Source organism: Leptodactylus fuscus, chromosome 1 (assembly GCF_031893055.1).
Source record: "Leptodactylus fuscus isolate aLepFus1 chromosome 1, aLepFus1.hap2, whole genome shotgun sequence".
NCBI lineage: Eukaryota > Metazoa > Chordata > Amphibia > Anura > Leptodactylidae > Leptodactylus > Leptodactylus fuscus.
In genome coordinates, this window is record NC_134265.1 from 344,604,808 (window position 1) to 344,622,410 (window position 17,603).

The 17,603-nt window shown below is 44.3% G+C and overlaps 1 protein-coding gene across 1 annotated transcript; it reads left to right on the top strand.

Annotated features, from left to right (window-relative positions):
* Window positions 1–2,945: 2,945 nt before the first annotated feature.
* Window positions 2,946–16,738, top strand: QDPR (quinoid dihydropteridine reductase). The gene is made up of 7 exons (XM_075261624.1): window positions 2,946–3,108; window positions 4,047–4,139; window positions 6,365–6,461; window positions 9,794–9,934; window positions 12,555–12,663; window positions 14,736–14,819; window positions 16,437–16,738. The coding sequence occupies exons 1-7, from the start codon at window positions 3,013–3,015 to the stop codon at window positions 16,540–16,542; spliced, it is 726 nt and encodes a 241-aa protein (XP_075117725.1). The 5' UTR covers window positions 2,946–3,012; the 3' UTR covers window positions 16,543–16,738.
* Window positions 16,739–17,603: the final 865 nt, after the last annotated feature.

Below are 17,603 nucleotides of genomic sequence, written 5' to 3' on the forward strand. Positions count from 1 at the left end.
GTTGCGATAGTTCTCTGAGGAAACCTATATTCTTTATCAGAGGTGTTCGCATGATGGAAAGTGAAGACAAATTTGAGTCAGCTTAGAATCCTTTCCAAATTCCAGCCCTGTTTATCCAGAAAACCAGAGCTTTGGCTTTTGCACTACAGGTTTACTCACCGATTATTCAACAAATACTGAACAATACTTTACAGACTTGATGGTCCATATTGATGGTCTTTAATAGGAAGACACTGAAAGTGCAATATACTGCAAAGTATCATAGTATATTGTATAAGTAATCAAACTCTTCCATGTTAAAATCTCCAGCAATCAGGAGAATATCACTCCCCCCCCTTCCTTCTCCATAGAGTTCTGTGTGTGAGGCTGAATACAGAGACAGATAGAATGTAAACAAGCTGTCAAATTGAAGATAAGGAGCAGGAGAACAGCTTAATAAGACTGCGGTCACACCTGCGTTGGGTGACCGTTCGGGGACTCCGTCCCTCTGTATAGTAAGCAGGACTTTTCCCTCCTCTGAATTCAGGGGGACCCCATTATAGTCTATGGGATCCATAGACACTTTTTAAGCAGATAGAGTTTCAGTTTTTCAGGTCCTCAAGCGGACCTGAAGAATGGAAACCCGAATGCTAGTGTAGACCTAGCGTAAGTAGATAAGGAAACAAATCTTCTTAATAAGATATACTATGTGATCAAAAGTATCCGGGCACCTGGTTGAGAATGACTTACAAGTTGGTGGCGCCCTCCATGGGTAATGCTGGATACAATATGGTGTTGGTCCACCCTTAGCCTTGATGACGGCTTCCACTCTCGCAGGCAGACGTTCAATCAGGTGCTGGAAGGTTTCTTGGGGAATGGCAGCCCATTCTTCACGGAGTGCTGCACTGAGGAGAGGTAGCGATGTAGGTCGGTGAGGCCTGGCACCAGGGGTGAACCATGGGTTTCTGCCGCCTGAGGCGGACGTCAGAAAGCTGGTCCCCCCCCCCCCCCCCCGGAGGAGGGGGCGGGGTGGAAGGGGGCGGGTCCGAGCGGAGCGAGCGTCTTTAGCAGGCAGAGAACAGGCAGGGAGAGGACCTGCTCTCTGCCTGAGCGTGAGGGGCGGCCTCCCCAATCCACCGCTCTGTGACGGTGACTCTAAGCCAGTCCAGGACAGCTTGTCCTGGACTGGCTTAGGTCAGCAAAAATGCCGCCCTCCCCGGGGCCCTGGCATAGCGCCGCCTGAAGCGGTTGCATCAGGTCGCCTCATGGGAGGTGTGGCGCTGCCTGGCACCAAGTCGGCGTTTCAAAACATCCCAAAGGTGTTCTATAGGATTCAAGTCAGGACTCTGTGCAGGCCAGTCCGTTACAGAGATGTTATTGTGGTGTAACCACTCCGCCACAGGCCGTGCAGTATGTACAGGTGCTCCATCGTGGTGTAAGATGCAATAACCATCCCCGAATTGCTCTTCAACAGTGGGAAGCAAGAAGGTGTTTAATACGTCAATGTAGGCCTGTGCTGTGATAGTGCCACGCAAAGCAACAAGGGGTGCAAGCCCCCTCCATGAAGAACACCACCACACCATAACACCACCACCTCAGAATTTTACTGTTGGCACTACACACGCTGGCAGATGACGTTCACCGGACATTCGCCATTCCCACACCCTGCCATCGGATCGCCACACTGTGTCCCGTGATTCATCACTCCACACGTTTTTCCACTGTTCAATCGTCCAATGTTTACGCTCCTTACACCAAGCGAGGCGTCGTTTGGCATTGACTTGCGTGATGTGTGGCACCCAATCAAAGTCCGTGAGTTCCGCAGAGCGCCCCATTCTGCTCTCTCACCATGTCTAATGTCTACTGAGGTCGCTGATATGGAGGACCTGGCAGTAGGGGGCAGCACAATACGTATGTTTTTGGGGGTGTCTGGATACTTTTGATCACATAGTGTATATTACAAAGTTTCTCATTTTCACCGGCACTATTTATTTCTGAAAAGTTGTTTATATACACGTTAAAAAAAATCTATACAAAAAAAAGGAATTAAAGACAAGGTCCTCATTTTACAAAAACACAGAAATAAAAATAAACCAAAAATAAACTTATAAACTATTAAAATGGTAAATGCCATGAAGGAAAAAAAAAAATCTAAATTGCAATTTTGGGGGGAATAACCCAAAATAGATGAATAAAATGTGATCAAAAGGATAGAAGTACCCAAAATGTCATCAATAATATAAAATGCTGCATCACCCCCCCCCCCCCAGCTCTGTCTATGGAAATATAAAGCAATGCTGAGCGATGTATATTTTTATACTATGGGAAGAATATGCAAATCCGCCTTCCATGATGTAATTAGGAAGACAGTTGCTGCCTCATTGTTGCAAACCAATAGAGGGCGCTCACTGGAATGTGCAAGCCTGTCTTAAGACAGGATTCCAGTGAAATAACCCAATAATGGCTGCTCCCTTTAGCCTCATGCCCGACCTTCCAAGAGGCCTTTGTTTAGCAATGACGCTGGGATTAATACCAGGTATAGTCTCTCAATCGAGGACAGCTGTTTCGATCTGGTTGGATCTCATCAGCCCGATGTAGAGAGGACTATAACCTGGTAGAGGTGAGAGGCTTAGACAGGGTTCGGGGGATATTGTCACTCCTTAAGAAGAGACCACCATATAGGTGTGTGGAGACTTGTTAAGCCTTTAGCACTCCACTTTGCAAGGAACTATGGGAAGAATTTTTATATATTTTATATATATTTTATATATTTTTATATATTTTTATAGTCAAGCAGGGGTTAAATGCCCACACTGGATATACTGTGCAGTACAAGTGGAACAGGGCAGGTCATGTGACCACTCTACAAGCCAGAGCGTCCAATCACAGCCTGCTACGTCACTCCGAGGTCATCCTAGCATTAGCCTAGGCGTGTGACAAGGGGAGTGATGACATCACAGGGGGCGGAGCCAGTGCCTGCTATTTGTATGACAGGAGCTGCTGCTGCGCTGCTTTCCTCTGCGCACTGTATAGATGGCTGCTGCTAGTGAGGCTCACAGAGTGCTGGTGTACGGAGGCAGAGGAGCGCTGGGCTCCAAGTGTGTGGACTACTTCAGCTCCAAGAACTGGGTGAGTGACCTGTATCTTACTGCTGTGTGGTTGTAGTAAACAGTCCGGTGTCACTGTATACAGGTCACATGCTGCAGTGTCCTCTGTGCAGATCCAACAGGTGGAAGCAGGTAGAGGATTTATAACTGTAGACATGAGGTGTGAGTGTGGTAAAGTCTTAAGAAGTATAGGCAGAGGAAAAGCGAAGATGTAGCAGAGCTGAGTTTGTTTGTAAACATTTTCTTAAGCATTGCAATAAGGTAATAACTTGCTGTAGGTTACTTCCAGTCCTGTGTAAATACCAAAGACCTCATACTGGTATCATGATGCTGAACTCTGGTGCAACTGGCAGTGCTTGGGTGCAGCAGAAGGGCAGAACTCTGGTGCACATCACTGGTGGAGCTCTCAGAAGGGTACAGTTGTGGTGCACTTGACTGGCAGAGCTTGGGAGCACCAGAATGGTAGAATATGGAGTATCATGAAATGACAGAATTGTAGTGCACTTTATTGGCAATGCTGTGCTGCCCTTGACTAGCAGTGCTCTGGTGCATCAGAAGGGTAGCGCTTCAGTACATTTGACTAGTAAAGTTTGTTGCACCAGAATGGCAGAGCTCCAGTGCACTTTGATTTATGAGCTATGTGACTTATGAGTGCACTTGATTTGCAAAGCTCTGTTGTGCCACAAGGGCAGAGCTCCAGTGCACTTTACTGGCAAAACGTGGGTGCACCAGAGTGACAGAGTTTCAGTGCTTTGGAATGGCCTGTACAGCCCTAGTACATTTTATTCCAATTTCCCATTGACTATATAGTACCAGCATATACCACAGCGCAGTACATAGGTCAAAGAGGCCCCTGTCAGTCACTCCTGACAAACTAAATCTGTGTACATATAATGTATGGTTTATAATCTATAGCACATACTTTCTCAGACTATCCTCTATCCTTTTTTTTTCTCGCAGTGGGTGGCGTCCATAGACATATCAGAAAATGCAGCTGCAAATGCCAACGTTGTTGTCAAGCTGTCCGATTCCTTCACGGAGCAGTCGGAAGAGGTGAGTCAGCGGCGGCCTCTGCCATCCATGTCTGCACTGCCCCAGGTTACTGAGCACTACTCTATTGTAGTATAAGGGTCATAAAGAAGAACGTCTGCACTTCACTCTTTTCATGCAAAGATGAAATCTAATCCCTGGAAATGTAACAGGAGAAAATCTGATAACTGTTACTTGTATGTCTATGGTTCTGAGCCTATATGTAGTCTAGTGCGGGCGCGCATCTTCCCCGCCTCTATACTCTACATTTACCATATGTGTGGCAGATGAGATCTGGTCCCCAGTATTGTGATCTTATCAGTATATTACACACAGGTCATAGAGAGGCCAGAAAGAATAGGGGATGCTGGTTTCCCTGCACAGAGCATTACATTTATATCGAGAGATTATTCTAAGAATCTTTCCTTGTAGCCTCCTGTATAAGGTGAGGGCTACCAGACAGCTTTGGACACTCCACATGAAGATCACAACGTTCCATCATAGAAGGCAAACTGTGACCCAAAAATCATCACAGACTATAAAATACATTTTAGTTCAGTGACTTGATGTTGTGCAGCTAAAGCCCCAGCATAGTCCTAGTCTTATTGTGATTCTCCCTTAAGACCAAGGGTTTTATGTTCATGAAAAATTCGTGTAAATGTAGTCAGTGACTACAGACATTACTGTTTAGGGGTTAAAACCTCTACCATCCGAATATCTCTAACAAATGAGTATGTAGCAATTTGGGCTTTCCCTTTAATGAGATTTATCTACTATTTGTAGGACAGGTTATGTATGTCTGAACCCTGGGACCCCACAAGTTCCCCTGAGTGCTGCAGGTGAATGGAGTAGGGGGGATCACTGCTCTGTTCACCTCTATGGCACTGCCATAATGGTATTACCTGGCAGTCCCATAAAAGTGAATGGAGTGTAGGCTGATCTGTCGCACTGCTCCATATATGTGAACAAACAGGAACATGTGGTGCACCATTCTCCTGGCCACTGAAGACCCTAGCAGTTAGTGGTTATCCCCTGTCCACAGTTGCAGATTGTTGAGGAAAGGAAGGTGTGTGTGTGTGTGTGTGTGTGTGTGTGTGTGTGTGTGTGTGTGTGTGTGTGTGTGTGTGTGTGTGTGTGTGTGTGTGTGTGTGTGTGTGTGTGTGTGTGTGTGTGTGTGTGTGTGTGTGTGTGTGTGTGTGTGTGTGTGTGTGTGTGTGTGTGTGTGTGTGTCATTGTGACCCCCTAACAATTGGAATAAGCATACATTTTTTTTCTCCTGTCAAATGTGGCCACTGCCCAACCATTGCTCCATTTGCAATGGGGGACAAAACTCTTCTGTTTTGATGGCTGATTGGTCCAAGCCCCAACGATATGCATGTTATCCCCTATTTTGTGGTTAAGGATCTAAACATCACACACATCCTCTATACTCTAGCCCCTTTCCATATATCCTGTTACGGAATATAAACTTCATACAAGGGGAAATCCATTTATTTGGGACCCCTCCCTTTAACACCAAATAGAGACATGGGCTTGTCAGGAGTCTTCTGGAGCGAAGTGCAGTGTCAACATTAGTTTTAGAAAGGGTTAATAAACATAGACATCCCCTTTAAATGTTGTTTACACAAAATCGGCAAATCGATTCTGTGCTCAGCCTAGTGGCGTGTGATATCTGTCAGTAGGAGATCTCTGCGTATCCGGCGACAATACATGAGACATACATGTGACGTGTCTAAGAGATGAGAGATGCTTTTCAATTAGATAGAGGAGCGGCATCGCAGGATTTCTCGTGGTAATCCTCCAAATCTATGCAGGCGAGGAAGATTGTAGGAACGTTCAGCAGTCTCAGGAATCTCGGGCTGTGTCTCTGAATGTTTCACAAGAAATTAGTTTATTATTTAAAGGGGTTGTCCAAGAGAATGAAAGAGTCTAAAGTCAAGAATTGTAAAAAGGAAACCTTGTACACTCCCCAATTTAATCCTATACCGTGTCCTGCACTGCCGTTCTGATTCTTTCCATCCAGCTCTGTTTACTTGGCTACAGCGATAACTTGCCCAAATACCCCGTGTCACGGCCTCAGTGGACTTGTGGCTTATAACACTGAGGCTAATGGTTGACAGCTGGGAGGGTGGAGGTGGTCAATGTGCTTTGCTGTTTTTAATAGTTCTTGGCTTTGGGTCAATTTTAAATCTTGAAAAACAACTTTTACTTTTCGATAAAGTGACCTATTTTTTTTTTCCATGCATCAGGTCACGTCCGCAGTGGAGCAGCTTCTTGGTGGACAGAAAGTGGATGCAATCCTATGTGTAGCTGGAGGCTGGGCCGGAGGGTCTGCAAAAGCAAAATGTAAGTATGAGGCTAGGGGTGCGGGGAACTTCTCATTTCTAAGTCAATATGTTCTGAATGAAAATTAATCAATACACTTTATGTAGTAAAGACTGGCTGCTAGTTGTCAGAAGTGTGTGTGTTCCATGCAAACACGGGGAGAACATACTCCTTGCAGATGTTTTTTTTGCCCTTGACGGGATTTGAACACCAGGACCCAGTGCTGCAAGGCTGCAGTGCTAACCACTGAGCCACCGTGTGGCCCCCTGCAGAATTTGGAATTCTGTATAGTAAGAATGGAGCTCCAGCCCTTCTAAAATTTCACTATGCAGACAATCCACACCAAACGCTGGACCTTAGAACGATGATGATGATGATGATGATGATGATGATGATGATGATGATGATGATGATGATGATGACATTTTATTTATATGGCGCCAACATATTCCGCAGCGCTGTACAATTTGTAGGGTTCAAATACAGACACAAAGATACATTACAAGGAAATAGTCACTTCACACAATGGGACTGAGGGCCCTGCTCGCAAGAGCTTACAATCAGAGGTAGAGGGGGTGACACAATAATTTGTGGTGGTCTTGGTGGTGGTGGTGGGCACTTATGAAACTTTTTCACTTAGCTCAGCAATATGTTAAAATGACTCTGGTCTCACTTTCATTCCTCCACTTTTCCTCTCCATAGACTTCTATTGTAAGCTAATATAACACCTGTTTAATCTTATGTCTAATTTGCTCTAGCACAACAGAGTTCAGCAGATACGGTTGCCCTAAACCCACTGACCAGACAACCATCTCTCCCGTGGTGGGCCTCCCAACTGCCCCCTATTGGCAGATGTTGGAGAGTAGGATCTATCAGTTGCATTTTAGCATGCCCCAATCTTTGTTCTTGTTGCAATAAATAATCACCAGCGGTATCAGGCACCAACTTGCTCCCCTTCTCCAGTTTGAATTCATTCATAGTTCAGTCCACTTGGTTGAGTTGAACCTGCGGGGGTGGGGAGTGGTGGCATAATGCTGACCGCTATCTAATTTGTATGGCCAGATTAGTCATGTAACGTCGTTGATGCTGCCTAGGGCACAGTATTGTAGTGACAAGTTGCACATGTTACTATAGCAGTGTCTCCCCTACTGATAATGGCTTCTTATCCGATCAGTCAGGGCTTTGTCCTGCAGCAAAAAGCAGCTCCAAATTGCAATATTGCAGGATAACATAACGCGTCTTCCTTCATGTTCAGGATGTACCGTTCTACATCTGGCTCCTTCCTTGTCCTGTATGACATCAAAGACACAATAACACTTATATCCACTGAGAAGACGTAGCCTAAAAAATCTCCCCTTCACCGTGAGTCAGCGGTTTTAACCATGTGTGTGTCTGGCACCCATTTACAATAATTGTCTTCATAAGATCCATCTGTAAACTGTTTGTTATATTATATTACGGTCTTCAAAACCACAAAACCTCTTTGGAGACTTAAAAAAAATTTTGTGAATTTTGCAGAAGGGGGTGAAAAAAGCAATGAGGTCTCCTGCTCGCAGCGTCGCTCCGTGTATGTCATGTGTATGATATTCTTCCAGGGTGATAGAGTAGTATTAATTTATTATTATATGTGTACATGGATCGATATGAGCGGATCAATGACTACAAATGAGCCCTGTATTATTGAATGAATATTATTCTGCCCCTTTGTATCTGCTCGGTGCTTTATAGATCTGTGTTTCCAGTGGTTAATCATTTGTAAAGAGGACATGATAAGAGATATTGCTGTTTATCTGCATTTGCTCTATCGATCCCCGTCCTGCCAAAGACAAAGTTATGAGAATCCTTGGCTAGTGATTTTCTGACGTGCTGGCGGGGGCCATTGTTCAGTAACGTATCCAATCCGCTAGAGCAGGGGTATAGGCGACCTGCAGCTCTCCAGCTGTTGTAATGTAAAACTACAACTCCCAGCATGCACACTTGCTCTGCTGTTCTTGGACCTGCCTTGCAAGTGAATAGAGCATGTTGGGAGTTGTAGTTTCACCTGGGGGTTTCACCTGAAACCCCCAGGTCTAGCTTGAAAAAAAATAAAAAAAAACCTTAGTAAGTAAAATTCATCTTTCTAGACAACCCCTTTAAATTAAAATTGTGTAATGCTTTATTTCCCCTGTAGAGGCACTGCAGTAGAACTGAGCACTTGCTACCAGGTTCCTCCATGGTTTATACCCCACTAATTAGGTCCCTGAAGTGTACAGTAACTGGTAATCTTTGTCTATACCAGTAGAGGCTACTGCGGGACTTAGATGTGGCCCTTGACTCCATCCATGCCAAAAGCTCCATATGGTATTCAGATCCTTTTTCCCACAGTCTATATGAAATTGAGACCACTTTAGAGTATGACAGTGCATGAATGTTCACCTTTCCGCTACACACTGTGGTCACAGTACATGAAGCTAAGTGTGTATGCAAACAAAAGAAAGTGGTCATCAACCTCTGAGCTCTGGAAGGTCACCAGACCGAGGTGAGACTGTTGTCAACCAAACTGAAATCCGTGCAGGTGGAATTTCTTATATGATGGTGTTGGGACAATTTCACAGTCTCTTTAATAGTCAGTCTCTATACTCTGGGATAGGGTGGCTTTTAAAAATGCCATATATTAAAGGGGTATTCCCATAACTCTTGTTCTGCAGCCTCCAGGCTCTGTGCTCTCTTCACTTCCTGGATTTCTCAGCACATTGGTGGGCGGAGTTTCACTTGCTTTGCTATCTGCTATCTGTTTTCAGTCAGTAATGAGGGATTGGTTGTAAATGCATTACCACAGTATAAAGCTGATGTGGAAAGTGATGTATCAGAGCTGGAATTGAGTCAGCTTGCATACCATACAGAGGTAATGGACTCTTTCTCAGCCCTTATCAACTTATGAAGATAGACAGCACAGTAATCCTGGAGCTCTCACCTCCCCCCTCCCCTATCTGAGGAGCTCCGTTGCTTGTCAGCCCCTCCCTCCCCCCCTGAGAGCAGGCAGCTACATCACTTGGGAAATGAGCAGATAAGCCCAGTGGCCATAGAAACGCAGTGTCAACAATGAAGTGAATAAATTAAGATAGCGGCCAAACAAAGCAGTTTTGATAAAGCAATGTATTTAGGAAAAGGCTTAAATCCACATAAACTAGCAGTATAGATAGGATGCCTTTCATGGGACAACCCCCTTTAATATATTAGAACAGTCTCCAATGTTTGGTATTTATGGTTATTTTCCAATGTTCAGGATTAGTCATGGTAGCCTTTATATTTGATGACACCAGTAAGTGTAGACATCTTGGACATCACCTAGTGTTCTGTCTTCTTGGTTTCAGCTTTTTATAAGAACTGCGATCTCATGTGGAAACAGAGCGTGTGGACGTCCACCATTTCCAGCCACCTAGCTACAAAACATCTGAAAGAAGGCGGCCTGCTCACGTTATCCGGTGCGAACGCTGCTCAGTCCCCCACTCCAGGTAATGATAGAGGGTTCATGAGATAGAAAATATATACTGAATACTCCTCTGCATGTCTATGTCTTTCTGTAGATCTCCTTTTTAACTACTCTTTTTTTTACTGTATGTCTACGTTTGTACATAGTGACTGTGTCCTTGTCTGGGTATAGACCTTTGCCTCCTGATAGGTTTACCCTTTGCTCTTGTCATAATGAAACCTTCTGTGCTTTCTAAGTCTTTGATCTCCTGCTTGATAAACTTGTGGGGACCTAGTTAGAAAATTTGGCATGGTGGAAGTCAACTGAATACCGTCACGACGATAAGTGCATCTGTTTGTAATGTAAATAATAACGACTTGTTCCTCCACCCTAGTAACTATATACAGGGCCCGTGTCCTCTGGAATGTCTGTGATGTGTCCGTGGCTCATGTGCATTTCATTTTGGAGCAGACAATGTGATTTACAGATGGATTGGGAAATGTCCTCCGCAGAGTTGGCGGCTACCAAATTGCAGGAAGGCACCACAGAGGGAAAACTGTCTTCTTCATAGTGATTAAATCACACAAAAAAATACAAACTCTAATGCACCACATGGGGCCTGTCCCATAACGCGAACATGTTATGTTTAGCAGCGTGTAGGGTATAGTACAACCCAATTCCTTAAAGTTGGGACCTGTGTAAAATGTAAAGAATGCAATGATCCAGAAATCTGATATAACCATATTTTATTTACAGTTGAACATAGATCATATGTCAGAGGGTGAAAGCTACATAACAGAACATAGGTCATACATCAGAGAGTGAAAGCTACACCACAGAACATAGATCATACATCAGAGGGTGAAAGACACACCACAGAACATAGATCATATGTCAGAGGGTGAAAGCTAAATCAGACAATAGATCATATGTAAGAGGGTGAAAGCTACATAACAGAACATAGAACACATATGAGACGGTGAAAGCTACACAATAGCATATAAAACCCATATCAGAAGGTGACCATTAGACATTTCTCCATTTCATTTGAAAATAAAAATTAAATTGATGGCAGCAATGTATCAGAGTTAACAGACCTTTGAAAAGTAACTGATACTAATGAAAAACATTTAGCAGGGGGTTCAACAATCTCAGAAAAACTGTCTAAAAATTGTGAAACCATTTGAGAAAAAAAGAACTTTGAAAATCCCACCGAACATAATATCCTAATATCATTCAGAGAATTGGGAAAAACCGATATGAATCGGTAATGCAAATCACTGCATGGACTTGGGAACACATCTAGAATCATTGTCTGTGAATCCACAAATGCAAGTTAAAGCTGTATCCTGCAAAGATGAAGCCATACGTCAACACCATCCAGAAATGTCGCAGTCTAGGCAAAATGGAAAATTGTTCTGTGGTTAGATGTATCAAAATGTGAAATTCTTTGCAAAACACGGCATCCATGGTTTCTATAAACTGAAATGGAGTGGAGCCATGCAGCTTGTTATTAGCACCCTGTCCAAACCTTTTCGAGATGTGTTGCTGTCGTCAATTTCTAAGGGAGTTAATTCTTTTTCAACATACCCTTTTCCCATGGAGCATTGCCTGTAAGATGCCACAACTCAACTAGCTGGATCTCCTCAATGAAATATATACCTTCCACTGATTCCAGTACAGTTGGACTTTTTTTTTTTTTTTTTCCCTCTCCCTTTAGTCCCCACCATTACTGAGCAACAAAGTGCAGTTGGTTTTGGTGCCTGATATGGTAATTGGACTCTAAACTGTTAGGTGGTCAGGCAGTAGCACAAAAGGGGGTGTGATTCAGAGCTCCAGTCAAAGGCAGACCGTGTCAGAGCTCAGAATCACACCCCTTGTCTTCTCCTGACACCACCCTCTTGACATTACAGAGCCTAAATATCATACCAGGCACCAAAACTAATGGAATTGATTGCTCAGGAATGGTGGAGGCTAGAGAAAAAATTTGAACTGTGGAGCAGTGTTTATTCAATGACGAAAAGAACTGGCCTTGGAAGAGGTGACGAAACGTTCTCTTTAAAGGGAGTCTGTCACTAGAACCCAACAGATCAGCCTAGCCCAACAGATAGGTTGGGGTCACTTCACTCAGACACAGTCAGTGTTTTCCCCTTTGGTGTTTTTCGCCACTTACCTCTTTGGAGCAACGACAATGCACTTGTGGCTCTATTAGAACTCCTTTCCATATTGACACCGATTCACAAAGGGGAAGGGGAGCTGGATATCGCTGTTTTTATCGATTGGCAAATGAGGTCTTTGGAGGGAGCACGGAACAAATAAGTGGCAACACCATAATGGCTCCAAACATCTAATCTGCATATTAATAAAAACCGCAATATCTTGGCAACCCAGGCCCCCATTTACAAGTGGAAAACGCAGGTTAGGGTCACCTGATTTAAACTGCTTTCGTCTTGTGAATTCAGGTGGACCCTAATATGTCAGGCTGGGTGTGGGGGAGGGGAGAAATGGCTTACTTCATAGAGAGCACCCACTAAGCCCAGAGCCCAGACAGCGTCCTAACAAAACAGTGGAGTCCAGTTATATTATACTGTACGGGGCGGTATATTTTATACCGGAGTCTTATCTGGAAAGATAATTGTTACTTGCATTGTTGTCTATTCTAGGAATGATTGGCTATGGAATGGCCAAAGCAGCAGTACATCAGCTGTGCCAGAGCCTTGGTGGGGAGAAGAGCGGACTGCCAGCGAATTCTGCGGCTGTAGCCATCCTGCCGTAAGTCACTGGCTGTCTGGTATTGATTTTCTGTGAATGTCGGATTCATTATGTTCCTGATTACTTGTAGCAAACAGCGAGGAGACTCTCCACATATACATTGTCTGCCAGACTCAAGTATATCGATCAGGCGACAATACAGACAAAGCAGCTCTGAAGATGGCAAACCTGATTGTACATTTAAAGGATCCATTATGGTTAGACCATTCTGGGCAAAAGTTTTAGGCAGGTGTGGGGAAAATGCTGCATAGTAAGTTTTAATAGTTTTATTTTGGGCAATTAACAAAATGAAGGGAATGACCAAAAGAAAAATTCTAAATTGCATCTACCGTATTTTTCGGACTATAAGACGCACCCAGGTTTTAGAGGAGGAAAATAGGGAAAAAAAAAAGCAAAAACTGGTAAAATATTTAATATATGGGAGTTGTAGTTTTGCAACAGCTGCAAGGCCACATTGACAGGTGACCCTGCAGCTGTACGGGGATGCATAGTGTTTTTTTTGCGGGTCCAGAAGTACTTTTTAGTTATATCATTTTGGGGAATATCTATTGCTTAGATCACCTTTTATTGAAAAAAAAAAAAACCCGGTGGTTTATTATATATGATTTTCTACTTTTAGATATATATATTCTAGGGACAGGAGGTGATTTATAACTTTTATTTATTTCATATTTTTATTATATATTAAAGCTTTTTTTTTTTTTAAACTATTTTATTCCCCCCCCCGGGACTTGAACCTGCGGTCACTTGATTGCAAGTCCCATAGACGGCAATACAACTGTATTGCAGTCTATGGGACATTCTGTGTATTAGTATTACGGCTGGTCATAGACCCAGCCGCAATACTAATATATAGCAGTGACAGGCCTAGGAGCCTCATTAGGCTCCCGGCTGTCACCCGAACAGGTCGGCTCCTGCGATACCGCCGCGCAGGAGCCGGCCTGCAACTTCACAGGTACGGGGCCGGTGGGGACCGGCCCCGGGGGAGAAGGGGCCGCTGATACTGACCTGGCATCCGCTGTACTAGAGAGGCGGATGCCGGCGAGGGATAGACGCCGGGGCCTGAGACATCCCTGCCCTGCATGAAGCCAGCGGCGGGGGGACGGAGGAGCGGAATAGCATCACTCCTCCCGCTGCTGGCTTCATGCAGGACAGAGGAGCACAGCGATGTCGCAGGCCCCGGCACCTGTAATGGCGTCTATCACTTGCCGGCTCCCGCCTCTCTATTACAGCGGATGCCAGGCGCCACATTCAGACTATAAGACGCACCCTTCTTTTCCCCCCAAATTTGGGGGAAAAAAAGTGCATCTTATAGTCCAAAAAATACGGTATGTCCTTTTGGTGGCCCCACAAGATTTAATACTCATTTGGTGGCCATCTACAGCTTAATGCTCCTTCAATGGCCTACACACAGTATAGTGCTTTCTTAGTGACCCCCCCCCCCCCCACCCCACATAGGATAATGCTCCCATAGTGGCCCCCACACATAGCATAATGCTCCCATAGTGGCCCCCACACATAGCATAATGCTCCCTTAGTGGACCAGGCCTGAATACACCAGTATTAGAAGCTTAGGAAGGGTTCTGTTGGCACCTGGGAGATTTGCCATCTTTCTTGGGCGGTTGCTCGTTGGTTTTGGAATCCTCCTGGACATTCTGTAAGCGTAGTATGCTATGATGTGCCCTTACTTACACATTGTCTTGCCCCATAAAAATTGCCATCAATTTCAGGGTTACCGATCAATTGACCCCCAACTAACCAATTAATGGGTAACCCTCAGGCTCCAATCATACCCATCAGTTTCAGGGTCCATTTTTGCCTTTTTCTTTTCCCTGTTCTGATCATCTGATGGACAAGAACGGAAATAAAAAATGCAAATGTGAATGTAATATAATAAAGAAATAACAATGATATAAAGAGCCAGAAACCTCTGAACTTTACTTGGGTTCTGCAATAGACTTGTGTACGATAGTTTGTCTTCTTCAAGGTATGTCCAAGAAGGGTTAACATTACAGCCCCCTTGTCAGATGTAGACTGTGTGTTTTTAATAATCCTTATCTCTTCCATGGCAGTGTTACCTTGGATACACCAGCGAACAGAGCCTCCATGCCTGACGCCGACTTTTCATCCTGGACATCATTAGACTTTATCGCTGAGTGAGTCCACCATGTCTGCCACGTGCTAGGGTGTTATTATGGCGCTTCCTCCTGACTCTGTATATCACATAAAGGGTGTAACGCAGATCTGGAGTTTTGCTGTGATTATGAAAATTGCATTAAAAATAGACAAATGTGAAAAACACCATCAGGATATTCTGTATCAAATGATGTGACATACCCATCAATCAGATGGAAAGAAGGTCTCCTGATCCTTTGCAGTAGAGAAAAAAACGGCTACCTGCGGACCCTATAGACAAGAATGGGGTCTGCCAGGTTTGTACACTAAAGCGAATTCAGGGACCAAATCCCTGAACCTAGACCAGGCGCAGTGTGAATCTAACTTCATGTAGATACTTTCTGGTAAAGTATTACAGATCTACTTTATCATAAGCAAAGGCTGACACTTCACTTTTATACCCAAGATGGTATATTGTCTGTCTGTCAGTTTCATCCTACAGAGCTAATCTGCTGCACAGAACAGGGCAAGTGTCCTTGTCTTGGCATAATAACAGTCGCCATTCACTATAATGTGGTGTCTCCAAATATTAATAGTAGTAAATGGATTCAGTTCATTATAATAATGAAAATTTTACCTTCTGCTAAGGGGTATTTTGAGGTAATACTAAGGGCTAGTTCACATGGAGTTTTTTGGCAGCAGATTTTGAAGCTGAATCCGCCTCAAAATTCATGGCCAAAAACTGCTCTGATTGACTTCAGTGGAGGCCGCTCGCTTTTTTTTGTTCCACTAGCTAGTAGCAGAAAAAAGTGACATGCCCCTTCTTCCCTTGACTCATCTGCGGCGCGAGACTCCCTCCCGATTAGGCCCATTCATCTGGAGCGGGATACCGGTGCATTGCATCGGCACTCCGTCTTGGCCTGCAGCGTGGTATGTTCACACACAGAATCCATTTTCCACCCTAAGGTGACGTGCACATGGGGGATATCTGCATGCCTCCACAGCCCCATTCATTAAGGTCAGTGAGAAAGGGCCACAAAATGGACAGGAATAGGACATGTCTTGAGTTTTGCTCATGGCCCCATACACGGAACATTAAGGCTGGTCTTACATGACTGTATTGAATGTACGGTCTGCAAGTTGCTGATCGGCAACATAGACTCTGCAGATGTCCGTGTCCTGCTGCACTCTATGGGTGAGTCCATGCAGTGTCGCAATTCACGGCCATTATGGACATGTTCTATAAATTGCGGACCACGGTTGCGGCCCGGCCACACCACGGTGGTGTAAGAGGCCGCATTGAATATAATGTGTCCACAATTGAAAACCCTCGATTGCGGCCTTACATTACGGCCGTGTAAGACTAGCTTAAGAGTACATGGCGGTGTATGGGGCTATAGAAATGAATGACCATTCTTTCCCTCTATCTCTGTCCTTCTACCCTCCTCCACTCTATAGACTTCTATTACAGTGAAGACAGATCGGAGCAGTTTAGCAGGCAGGAGATTTGCTGATACAAAGAGATAGAAGTGCCTTCCCCTGCTGAGATATTACAGTTTCTTATATTCATCATATATATACATTTACAACCGCTCCTTTCTAAGTAAATGTCTCCTATGTATGACTCCTTTAGTAATTTTTGTTTTTTATTCTTCTAGGACTTTTTTTAACTGGACCACTGGGAATAACAGGCCCAAGTCTGGCAGTCTTATGCAAGTGACCACCGAAAAAGGGAATACTCAGCTTGTTCCAGCTCACCCGTAAGAGCGGACTCCCCAGTCTGAGTGATCTGTAAACTGCTCACCCCATCACTGTTCCTGTCCTGTTCTCCTTTTAAGCGCGGTTACAACTTTATTTTTGTCTAACCTATTTGTATTAAAGGCACATTATGGATTTCTGACAATTTTCTGGACATCATGTCACTGTGGTCAATTAAAAGCCAAAATAGTACGGTGTAAAATGTCACATTTGTATGTATTCTAGGCTCATGTTATTCAGGAGGGTGTTGGGGGCATTTCATTTAACCTGTCAGCAACTTCCTACCTAACTGTGGGCAGCATGGCTTTAGGGGATTGTTCCGTCAGAGACGACCTCTTCCAGTCTGTGGTCCCTAGAATGATCGGCTGATCACCCCCGGCCCTGCTCTCTGCAGCACCCAACATACAGCTGACTATGCCAAGGGGAAGCTGCATCCAGCTAGGTAGTGCCACCTTACATGGGCAGCAATCCGTGTAATGCTAGGGTTGGTCAGTGTTGTGTACTAAGCCCCCTGAGAATCTGCTGAATGGCTTTACTAGCTGTTTCCCTGTTACATGACTGACTGTTGTCTCCTTATTTTTGTATAGGTATTCTACTGTCAGTCATAACAGGACATACAGTATGTTGTGACTTATATCTCTATCTAATAGCTGTACTATAAAGGACAGGCATGCTTCAAGGGGTTAAGCTGATATAAGTTCATCTGTTGTACCCTCCCCCTCTAACCCTCCTCCCCCAGACTACAATTCAGCAGCTGCACCTTGTCCAGTTAAGGGATAATCATACATATCAGGGAGAGTGTGTGCCTACATAGGCGTACAGAGACTTGCAAGTCATTCCTACGCCGCTAGGGATTCTGGGTAAAAAAAAATATGCAAATCTATTCTCCAGGATGTAATTAGGAGAACAGTGCACTCTGTATGCCGCCCTCTAGAGGGTAGCCCCCTTAACATCACTCATGACTCAGTTAATAAGCCTACTGACATGATGCGGAGTTTATTGCCAAATTAGTATTTCTATCCTAAAAGGAACAGATTCTCAGCTATGGACAGCGCTGTTTCAGTCTT

Excerpts from the sequence above, each read along its gene's own strand:
- QDPR (XM_075261624.1), top strand. The coding sequence starts at position 3,013 with ATGGCTGCTGCTAGTGAGGCTCACAGAGTGCTGGTGTACGGAGGCAGA. Across the intron at positions 3,109-4,046 it reads ACTTCAGCTCCAAGAACTGG|TGGGTGGCGTCCATAGACAT; the intron begins GTGAGTGACCTG and ends TTTTTCTCGCAG. Across the intron at positions 12,664-14,735 it reads GCGGCTGTAGCCATCCTGCC|TGTTACCTTGGATACACCAG; the intron begins GTAAGTCACTGG and ends CTTCCATGGCAG.